Source organism: Buteo buteo, chromosome 12 (genome assembly GCF_964188355.1).
Source record: "Buteo buteo chromosome 12, bButBut1.hap1.1, whole genome shotgun sequence".
In the NCBI taxonomy this organism is placed as follows: domain Eukaryota; kingdom Metazoa; phylum Chordata; class Aves; order Accipitriformes; family Accipitridae; genus Buteo; species Buteo buteo.
In genome coordinates, this window is record NC_134182.1 from 23,389,779 (window position 1) to 23,401,758 (window position 11,980).

Sequence of the window (11,980 nt, forward strand, 5' to 3'; positions counted from 1 at the left end):
TTAATGATTCCTTTTTTAAAAAAGGATTCTAAAGAGAAGAAAAAAACCACAAAGAACTCAATAGCATAATGTAAATATAACTATTTTTTCCTCTCCTTCATTGTTCTCAGGAGCCGCAAAAGTTTCAGAGATGCACATGCATTGTTCTGCCCCAGATGTGTGACAGGAGTCACTGGAAGGTTTACTTAGGACTACACTGTCCAGAGGTATTTTCATGTGCATCTCTAGCACGAGACCATGCTAATGTGACTAGACTGCTTTGAGTAGCCCAGCTAGCTTATTCAGAGCTCTCTTTAGACTTCCTGCCCCACGCCAAATGATGCCATGAAGGCCTAGCTCAGGGGGATTTAGCTTTCTAGGAAAGCCGCCCAGCCAATCTTTACCAGTACATCAAAGCGCTGCAGGTCATCACTCTGCCCCAGGATCTGCTCCAGCATAGTCCTGCCTGGGAACTGAACTGTTTCTTAACATCTTTGATAGGCAAACCCTCTTTCTCTAGTAGACAACACATCTCTTTGCAGACAACCTTGATACAGTGACATTTTCCAAAGACATTTCTGTGAGGCAGTCTTCCAGCATGGGAAGTGTTGGATTAAGTTGGTTAACTCTAGCACAGTTCTAAGCAAAACAGTATCTTATATATGGCAAAAGTTGACTGTGGGTGTTGCTACTCTATTATGTGTTTATAAAGAGTAATTAGGAAGGAGGAGCTCAAAACCAACTTCCTTCAAACGTGACCTTTTTTCATTGTTATTGCAGGTCACATTTTGATGCACCTTTCTAGGAATGGTGAAACTTTCTGCCCATCCTTAGCTATTAATATGGCAGCAATTGATGTTTCAAAAGTTCACAGCTAGATAGAATTTAGCTGGGTCTTAAAATTAATTTGGGTCTATAGAAAAATATGCACATTTTTCTTCTTATCAGTTGACTTTTCCCATCTTCCTGCACTGAATATTTTAATCCAGTTTTAATATTAAATTTTTTAGTGAAATTATTTAATTGCTATTGTTGTATATACAAGATGTTCTAAAAATAATTACAATGTCAGCTGAGTGGTCAGCAAAGATTAACACAGCTCTTCTGTTCAAATGGTGTAGATGTACATGAATTTAATTATTTGATCAAACTCACTAAGGATCACCCTACTGATCAATTCACTTGCCACATTTAAAACAACATCTAGAGGGAGAGAAGGACACTTCAAGGTGTGTAGCTTAAGAATAGTCTGTTGACTTATAGTTTGAAAGTATTTATCATAATTCTTCTTGACCAAAATGACTTCAATTTTGAAGAACATACCAAGAATATAACTTACACCGAGGGGAACAGGTACAGTGTCTGGGATGGACATTTATTTATAATTATACTACTAGGAGGTTATTTCATAAATTTTTATTCTTAACTGAGCTCCCCAAAACTGGGAAATTACCTAATTGTATAAGCTTTTGAGTACACAGAGGGGCTTGTGAAAATTTGTCCTTTTGTCAAACTATATTTATTGGCTTAGTAAAAAAGTGCTACCTCCCCCCACAATGGCTGCTTCTCTTATGATAGGAAGTCAAACAAATAGACTTGTGGACCTTGAAAGAGCAAGGTGCATAACAAATTTCCCACTGTGCATATGGAATGAACCCTAACAATTTCCCCCTGCTTTTTATATCCCACTTAAAAGAGCAACCCCAATAAGGGAATACTACAGACATCCCATGATTAAAACAAGTGATTTCCTTGTTTGGTAAAAGCATTATTATTTTTAAGTAAAAACATTTACTGAAGCTCCTGTATATAATTTAATCTTTTTTCTCTCTGTCTTAGTATAGCCCTTTATAACTCTGCTTTTCCAATACCAACAGCAGGAATCTGGTAATGCAAATCCAGATCTCTACATCCTCATCAATCTTACCAAAGCTCAGTGGAGATAGGTGCTCAGAATGTATCGTCCAACAATGCTTTAAACTCCCAGGATGTCAAGTGTTGTAACTTCCCCACTGAGCCCAAACCTCACATACGTGAGGTCAGAGGGGCCTACTTGTGCCTTGGTGACAGCCTCCTGGCTGGGACTTCAGGTCTCTGCCCAGGGACTGCAATTTGAACAGCTCTCTGCAGAGCAGCTGGGACTGAGCACCCACCAAGCCCTTCTGTATTTATCAGTGACAGGCAAATAGAAGTGACAGAGAAGTTTTGGAGCAAACATGAATACTCCTTTACCTATGGCCCTGCTCCAGGTAGCAGAGATGGAACAAAGAGAAAAAACTTCAGTGACATGCTCTGCGTGTACTGTGCAGTGTGTACTTTACTTCTGGAGGACAGAACAGACATTCCATGTATGGAGCTCAGGCCAGTGGACTGACTGCAAGACAACAAATGTCGTCTGGAATCATAAATTGTAATACTGTGCAGCACACAAGCATACAAAACCTTCTTGAACAACCACAGTAGGGAATTATGGCCTTAGGTGGCACAGTAGGAGCAGTCGGTATGATGGGGAATGGAGAGCAGGAGCATGGCACACAATAATGCTTATCTGGGAAGAAAACCTGGAGTATAAATACAAAACCAAAAAGGATTGTAAAGGTGCCTGGTAATGAAAAAGTAGCACAAATTAAGTGACATCAGATAGAAATATACTGTTAACAGGCATGTTGTCTTGAAAAGAAGTGAAGAAAGATAAAAGTCTTAAGTTATCTTGGCAGAAATTCTTCCAATCCAAAGATAAAAGGGAAAATTATGTGGGTATAGTTTGGGCTGGGCAAAAACTATAAGTTTCTGTAATGTCAGCCCACTTTCCAATGGGAAAGGAATGTAGTGCTAATAGCTAGGAAGGCAATCAGCTAGTATTCTATTTTGAGAGCATAATTAGGAAGGTATTTAATAATGCTAGAGGAGACAGCAAAGAAGCAATCTCCATACCAGCACTGGGAACATGAACATTTTACACTTCTGTGGCAAAGCATACAAAGAGATATTTTTGTTGACTATTCATACATTAATTTGAGGAACCTGGGTAAAAATAGCAATGAATCTAGTATTTTCAGTGAAGAGAAGAAATTAGATATTAGCATTTACTGAAACGCACTGGGATGAATCACAAAAAGTTAAACTCAGTGACTGGGGAGCAAGGAATGCACAAAAAAGGCAGAGCAAACGGCCAGCCTCTGTTGGGGATATCGCTACCAGACCTAGAGTTACTGCTAAGTCCAAAAGGGAGGAGAGAGGACACAAATGTATTACTGTGTAGCTGGTGAAGGCCAAAAGGAATCTGGTTAGGGTCTATTGCAAAGCATTGAGGTGAAGCAAAACAGAGAACAGTATTTGTTACTTGTCAAATACCTGCATGTTGTGCATTGGGAGATTAATGACAGAGGTTTCATGAGGCCAGTATAAAAATGTCTTTAGTTATTGACACTTAATGATGGTAACTCTCTAGGACAAAAGGATAAAATAACTATTTCTATGGGGGAGAAAAAATAATCTCTGGATTGAATCTGGTGATTATAATGTCTGATTATATTCACTATTAGCAAGGAGACTACCACTTAGAAATATATAGCTACACTTCAAACTTAATCTAATCTCTCTGTTTATCCCCTTCTTGTTTTGAAAAACATAACTAAAACTCCTCATGAACTAACATAGAACACCTCTAAAAATTATGAACAAATAAATGACTCACACATCTGGGGCCCACACCCATCTGCATTTCTCTGGAGGCTTGAGCTGCTTTTCTTACCGATCACAAGTAGGCACACCTACATAAAAAAATGACCAGCATATCCAGGTAAATGTTGCACCTGCCTGACCAAGCAGGCAGTACAGGTAGACTTAAAAAGGGACTACATTCTGCAGAGCCTGGGGAGAGGGAGTCTTTTTCTTTCTCCCCGCAACTTAATTTTGGAGAGTGGGAAACTGGACAAAAGAAGTGTAAAAAACTTATGCAGGGATATTGTTTTCAAATGCTCCTGGTTTCCCATTCTTTTGCCATGAAAGCCTGCTTTCCCTGATCTTTTTAGAAAGATGTCAATTCGTAGAAAACCAAGTACAGCTACACCAAAAGTCACCTACAACCAAAGGGGTTTGGGGATCCAGCTGTGTCTGAAAGAGCAGCCTACTTAGTGTCTGTCAGATTCACCTGAGCGCACTTCAGAAACTAAAACAGCAATTATTTTTTTATATATATACACTAACAGAGTAAAAGATCATGGTTTTGATTGGAAACAAAGTTGCAAGAGAATAAAATAAGTAACTAAATGTAATTCTAGGTGGTATTTGAAACTGAAATGCCTCTTTAAATTGCTGGTGCCTCAGCTATTATGGGCAGCAGAGCGGGGAGCAAATGCAGCATCCTGCCTTTTACATGAGTACCTTCAGCATTAGCTTTGTAGGTCAGTGAGACAAAGCCTCAGACAGGGGGGCCCCCTGCCACTGTGCATGGTGGCATCTCCTCTGCTCCCTCACCACTCCTTCTCCCTTCTAAGAGAAATGCAGCATTAAGGTTCACATGGAATTTGATTGCAATGGCTTCCTCTCATCACCTTATATTTGTTTCCCACCTTGGGTTTTTGAAGCTGGACTGCCAAAGGGAAATGCAGCAAACAGGCTTCTCCCTGCCACCTGAGGGCTTCAGCTGGCATTCTCACTGTATTCCTTAACTGGCACAGCCCCTCTAGCAGGAAAGGCTGTATTACAAACTACATTTCCAAGCAAAATACTTCGTAAGTCATTTATCACAAGAAGTATTCCTGCACATACATCTCATGACACTTGTCATTTTCAGCTCATGGCCAGCTTTTCACAGAGATTGCACGTACAGATGGCAGACTTGGCATTCAGTGGTTTTCTCACTTTCTTCCTCCTTTTCTCTGTCTACCCACCCCATCAGTGTTGGAGGCCCTACCAGCACAGGCCCTACCTTATGAAACTGAAGAAGCTATGAGCTTACCTAAACCAGATGTGACAAATTCATATTTTTATAGGATGTTTGCCTTAGCACCATAGAGCATTTGGATTTGATTAAATTCACACCATGCTCCAGTAATAAAGTGCACACTGAGACATGAAGAGCTGGCTAAGGATAGCAAAGAGGCAGGGGGTGGGATTGGGAATTCCTCCCTTTCCTCCCCGAAGCAGCAGCGGCAGCAGCAATCTGCCTTCAGCCCTTCATGAAAGCCTCAAGCAACGCACCATCTTGTGCCTGCCACAAAGAGAGAGGCTGCTGCCTAGTGGTGGCAGAGAAAGATGGAGAGCATACTGGCTGTCACAGTTCACTACAGGCTGCTGGACTGCTGCTCCTGGGCTCCTGGCTCCATCCACCTCCCTCTGGCATCCTCTCGGGCAGCAAATCCTTGTATAGGCCTGCACTAGGGCAGGGTTGGCTCTTTGGCCAGCAGTTGGTACCCAGATGACCATCTCCTTTCTCTTTCAGTAGCGGGCTGGATGAAAGCACACCACCTGCCAGACCTGGCTCACGGGGCTCCACTGGGCAAGCAGAGAGGTTCTACAAAGTCCTTGTCAATGAGAAGCCATCTGCATTAACCCAGGGAGTTTCTAGAAAAGGATTAGAGTGGTCCTTACGACACTGCAGCACATTCCTCAACAACCTGACCATAAATACAAAATTACCACTGATAAAGCTGGCATATGGCACAAATTCTACACAACTGGTGAATATCAATGTGGGTAGGAAGCATTACTGAGCACTAAGCCCATGCAGAAAAGTTACTTTAAAACCAAACAAATATAGCCATACAAACACAAACCATTCCTAAGGAGTGGTAGATTGTAACCTTGGTTACAATTGTGGTTACACCAGCTCCAGGGTGCTCAAAGTAGCCTGGAAACACAGGGCTTCCTAGTGTGACTCCAAAACAAAAAGCACTCTTCCAATCTGTAAGCATGGAATTAGCATATGACAACAGGAATGTGATGTTATCTCTAAATATGCTACAACTCTGGTATTGTATTCTACACCCAACACGCATGTCTTCATTTTAAAATGGATATAGGAAAAGAGGAGAGGAAAAAAGCCACCGAAATTATCTGAGAACTGAGGGAAAAAGTGTCTTGCATTGAGGGCCTTCAGCTGTGGTTCAGTGACATTATAAATCTGGTTTAGGATACCTCAGTTCAAATAAAAAATGTTGCAGCTACTTGACACCATGTCCAAAAGCAGGACAAATTAATTTTGCTGGTTTAAACCTGTTCCTAAATTCATAAAAAGGTAATTTTATCCTAACCAACTTCATGCTGCATGAAGTATCATGTGTCTGCACCACTCTAATGCTATGTCACATCAGGTAATGTCTGTTCCCCTCTAGCTGGCATAAATCCACCATAAAAACATAAATTCAGCATAAACACCATATCATGTGCAGTAACTAATTCATCAGAAATATGATCATGTGCTCCTATATTCTCTGGATCACACTAGTGCAGATGGAGGACGTGACAGCTCTGTAACAAGCAAATCAAAAGTTGATATGATTACTGTATAAGTGACATCATGGTAAGAAAATACTAAAGGATACCAAGGAGGGCTTTAAATTAGGACAGAGTGAGAAACAGCAAGCACCACTGGGAGAAAATCAAGGCTAGTCAAATTCAAGCAAGACATTTTAAACACATTGTTAAAGTGATAGTAAAAGAGTTCAGAATACTACACTACCAAAGAAAACAGTGGATTCTCCATAGAAAATGATGGATTCTTCATCTTCAGGGGTCTTCAGATCAAGACTTGAAGTTACTCTGAAATACATGCTTCAGTCAAACACAAGCTACTGGGGCAGCACAGCTGGTCATAACATATAGGAAGGCGGAACAGCTAGCATAGCAGTCCTTTAAAAATCTATGTTTCTCCGTTATGGACTATACTGTCCCTCTGAGCATACCTCTAACCAAAACTTCCCTTCCGCATGCATGTTTGGTATAATAGATGAGACAAAATTAGGAATGAAAAAAGCTGCCCTGTGGAGAGAAAGAAGTCACTAAATTATGCAACAATATATGAAGAAACTTTTCTCTGTTTCATACAAACATAAAGGAACACTTAAATACAGGTGTCAGATGATCAGTTGTACAAGTAGGAGTGGATTAACAAAATACATCTTTAATTAAAAGTAGAACAGCTTTATTAAAAATTTTAAAGTCAGAAAAACTGCTACATCCATTAAGTAAATGTAATTTTATTATTGATCAATTGTGTGGTTTACACATTATACTTGCAGTCAAGTTTAATCATGAAAGTATTTAAAACTTGTTAGATTATTTCTAGTAAAGATAACAAATTGAAAAAAATATCAAGATAAAGTTTGGCTGTTATAGCAAAGTACTGAACCTCTTTTCAAATACTATATGCCAGTGAAATGCCCTAACCCAGTGTGACCAGTACCCCCTGCTTCAAACCCCTGGTAATATGGTTAGCATAACCAATGCCATTTTATAAGGCAAACAGCCATAATACGTAAGCATGCTGATCACACATCACTCCCTTCTTTCTACCCCTTTTTCAACATTGCGATAAGACAGTTTGCCCACCAGCGCTGTCGCCAGGATGTGGTGGCACCTGTTATGGAGCAGGGAAGAGTAACAGCCCATGAGATATTGCCTATAAAATCCAGCAGCTGCAAGTGGGCTTAGATGGGAACCACTGCTGGACAGCAAACCTCATGATGCCCCAGTGGTCAGGGACGCCTCCATCACCATCATCTTCTTCCTCTGAGGACTGAGTAACTCATGTTCTTCTAGCTAAAGTCTGAGTCCAGATTACAATTACTGTATCACGCACTGATTATTAAGAACTTGACATGAGCTGCAGAGGTCTAGGTAGCTAAAAAGTCTAGGTAAATAAAAAATCTAGATAATAAGAAAGCTATGCAAATTATTAGAAATTCTGTTTAACTGTAAGCTACGCTAATTGCTAAAAATTCTGCGTAACAATAAGCTACGCTAACTGCTAGGAATTGTAAATAACAATAAGCTATGCTGATTGTTAAAATTTTTATGTAATAATAAAGCTCTGATTATAACCATAACCCTGTGGCCATTGGTCACTCTACCAAGGATACCTCAAAGAACCTGCCTGTCCCAATAGCTTCAGGTGACACCACAAAAAACTACTAATTTTTTATTTTTGTTGCTCTTTCACATAAAAATAGAGCACTAATATTTAATACAAAACATTTCAAATATTAATTGATTCAGTAGAATCTCAGAATAGCTTGCATGAGAAGAGACTGCACACTATAAGAATAATACTGGAGCAAGAAGCAGTATTAGAAACAAAATTGTTTGTTATACAGACTTGGTTAAAATGAGGGCTTTTATATTTACAAGGAAAAAAGTGTACTCCACCCACAGATAAGAAGACCCCCCAAATTATTTGGGAAAGGAAATGTATGAAAACACAGTGCTTCTACCTAAGTCTAGCAGTAATGTTGAAAAAGAAGCCAAATATATATATATATAACAAATATATCACTAACATAGTGGTTTAGCACATTAAATCATTCTCCGTTTTAAATTTATCTACAACAGCCTAGAGTTTCTATCCCTAAACTGTCTGTAGAGATACTGGGGCTGGATTTTCAACATAGTGATTTTGGTTGAGTTGCACATAATAACTTCTGATAAATTATTACATGAATGTCTTCTATTTCTAGGAAGCAAAATAAAAAAACAGGAATAGGAATTGGGGTAAAAAATGGCAAACCAAGTCAGAAAAAGTTTTGCCTCAGAAGCTACATAGCTCTTTACCACGTAACGGCATAACGTTGTCCCATGCACGTGCCATTTGTGAAAAGCCAGTTTTTTCCATGAACAGAGAACCAAAAGGCAAATTCCTCATGAAAGAGCTCCATAGAAGATGGAAGTGGAGCAGAAGATAAAACACACTATGTCAGAAGGTATATTCTGGTGATATACTCCAGAAGCAAGTCCCACTGACTGCAGAACCAGGGGACAATTGTAGAGCTATGTCACTTGAAAGGTATCACCAACAGTGGGTCAAAAGTCTACTTTTTCTTTGATCTCCTGATTAGTAAATACAAAATGAATTAGAGTTACAGTGTTCATTGACATCTGATATGACAAAGTTTCTAAAAAAAAAAAAAGGAAAAAGAAATGAGAGAAGAGGGAAAGGGAAAGGATAAATTGGTACTTTGGTAGTGAAGTGGGAATGACGAATTGAGCGTAAAGAACGAATTTTTGTGTTGTGGTACAGAAAACCTGCAGTGACTTTGTTTTTTTCCTGTGCTAACTGCACAGCAGTGCGGCTCGTTCAGTCCTTGCTCTCTCACTGCTGTAGTGGTTTTGCATTCGGGCCATCCTCACGCGTGTTCCCACGGCTTGCTTTGGCGGCCGGCGCTGCTCCCGGCGCTGCAAGTGCTGCGCTTCTCCTGCCCGCAATAAGCACTTCGCATGTCCCTTTACACAACATTTGGATTAGTTTCATCCAAAACTTTGCTCCATCTTAGCGAAGCCTCGTTCTATTTTTTTTTTTTTTTTTTTTAAGCTAGAAATCCAAAGCACACGCCCTCTCCCCTGCTTCGAGTACCACCTGCCCCTTCCCCCGGCGGCCAGGACGGGGCGGGGGGGAGACGCCGACCCGACCGGCCCCCACGTTTCGAGCAAAGCCCGCGGCCGCGGAGCAGCCGCTCCCGCGCCCTCCCGCCGGCGGTCATCAGAAGGACCGCGTCCGAGACGGAAGGGAGCGATGCTGCGAGCAAGACCTGCCCCAGCCCCACCGCCCAGCCGGCCGCGGCTGCGCCCGTTCCCGCAGCTTCCCCCGTTTTCCGAGGAGAGGCCGCCGCTCCCCGCGGCCGCCGCTCGCCCCCGGAGCGCCGCGGGCCGGCGGCGGGGCGGGGGCGGGGGGAGCCCTGCCCGGCGGCCGTACCTGTAGAAGTAGTGCCAGCAGAAGAGGCAGCAGAGGAGGCGGCAGCCGAGCGGCTCGAGGCGGGGCGGGCTGCGCAGCGCCAGCAGCAGCGCGGGCACCAGGAAGGAGGGCAGCTCCTGCAGGAACCAGGCGCAGCGCGCCGGCAGCCGGCCCCGCGGCCGGCACAGCCGCTCCTCGTGCTTCCCGTAGCGGGACGGCACCCGGAGGTACAGCGAGAGCTGCAGCAGCGCCAGGGCGCCCAGCAGCGAGCTGAGGGCCAGCACCAGGCTGGGGAAGCACTGCATGCTCGGGGGCGGGCGGGGGCGCCGGGCAGCGCGGGGCACCGAGGCGAACAGCCCTCGGCCAAGCTCCGGCGCCGGCCTTTTTAGAGCCGCGGCGGACACCCCGCCCCGCCGCGCTGCCTCCCGTCGCCCGGGCTCGTCAGAGGGCGCAGCCCCTCTCGCCGGCGCGGGCGAGGCGCCCCGTCCCGTCCCGTCCCGAGGGGAGCTGCCCCCCGCCCCCCGCGGGGGCCCGCTCCGGCCCTTCCCTCAGCCGGCCCGGTTCGGCCCCGCGGCCCGGTGGCGGCCCCTCCGCCGGGCGCGGCCCAGGGGCGACGGCGACGACGGCGGTTGGCGGGCGGCGGTTGGCGGGCGGCGCGAGGGCGGCGGCCGAGGGGCGCGGGCCGCGCGGGGGCCGCGCGGCCGGGCGGCTGAGGGGCGAAGGCGCAGGCCGGAGGTGTGGGTGCGGGACTCCCAGCGGGAGGCAGCTGCTCCCGGCAGGAGGGGAGCGGCGGCGTGTCCGTCCCTCTCTGCCCCGGGGGTGTGTTGCAAGGCTTGGCTCATCGGGGCCTGGCGGTCCCACCCCGGGTCGCTGGGCGACTTTTGGGTCACCGGGCACGAGGCTCTGTGCAGGCCGCGAAACGGTAACTCGGCCTGCAGTGCTTCTGTCACCGCAGATGCCGCGCCGCGGCTCGCCCGGTGATCGGCGATGTACTGGCCGAGCAGCCTTCGGGTGGCAGGGAGCGTCGCTCCGTTTGCGTGCCGGTGGAGAGTAAAGGCAGAGAGGTGCTGAAGGCCAGATGAAGGTTAGCAAATGCAGATGCCCGCGGCGGGACTAGGGAAACCCAGTCCGAAACCTACTCGTCTGACAGCTCCAGCTCATATTTGGCACAACCGGACCATGCTTAAACTTTTTAAGTGCCCCAAGTTTTAGCAAAGATGGTCCTAATGTCAGCGCTAGCTTTGGGGTATGCTCAGAAACCCTTCAGTCTCAACGACGTGAAGCAGTTTTGACAACAGTTTGCCTAAAACTACAGTCCAGGAATTAGGCTTTTCTTTGCCTTTTCCTCAGGGATCTTCATTTGGTAAGGATTGTCAGGGTGTTGTTGAATTACTTCGGGAAGGCTAACAGAACATTAAACTCCGTATTGTTGCTGGCCATTACAGCCTATCACCTCAAGGCCATGAATTACGGTTGCATCCATGTCATTTTGCAGCTTCGCTGAGAAAGCAAATTAGACCCAGCTCCACAAAGGATTGGACGCCACACGAAATGCTCTTGTGGAGCAGAGGTGGTAATTGTTTTTTATTCAAGGTCTGAGTGGTGAATGCACTAATCTAGGATGTGGGAGACTTGGGTTCAGTTGCCTCCTCTGCTTAAGGGGATTCTCTTCCTGCAGAGGCTGACCAAACCACCAGGCTACAGACTACCCTGTAGTCCAGGAGGCACTTGTTCTGTTCTGCTGGCTATTCCATGGGGCAGTTAATTAAAACAGAGGAGCGGAGCTCTCTTAGCCATGGACAATTTCTCCCTTATCCTTGTAGAGTGCTGTAGTCACTAAGTTCATGTTTGTTGCAGTAAGCAAAACAGGTCGAGGCTTTTCTGGCCTCAGAGATGTGTGGCATATTATGGCTGTCAGCCACATGCCAGAGCACTCTTCCCCCCCAGAAGATGCTTGTCTGCCTCCAGGCTGCCTGCTGGAGACAGTGTCTGGCACATGCCGTCTCCCAGCTGTGTATAAAAGAGGGCTAGCTGGGCTGGACCAGAACTGTGCCAGGCATGCTAGCTGTAAAACAGCATAGATGATAGCAGGCGAGTGGCATCGGCACCTGT

The 11,980-nt window shown here is 45.1% G+C and overlaps 1 protein-coding gene across 1 annotated transcript in view; it reads right to left on the bottom strand.

The window, feature by feature from the left end:
- The window catches only part of SRD5A2 (steroid 5 alpha-reductase 2), a 29,129-nt gene extending 18,956 nt beyond the window's left edge, over positions 1 to 10,173 (bottom strand). Inside the window, exon 1 of the mRNA XM_075042040.1 lies at positions 9,890 to 10,173. Coding sequence (XP_074898141.1) covers positions 9,890 to 10,173 — 284 coding nt within the window. The remainder of the gene's footprint in view (positions 1 to 9,889) is intronic.
- Between the last annotated feature and the right edge of the window lie 1,807 nt (positions 10,174 to 11,980).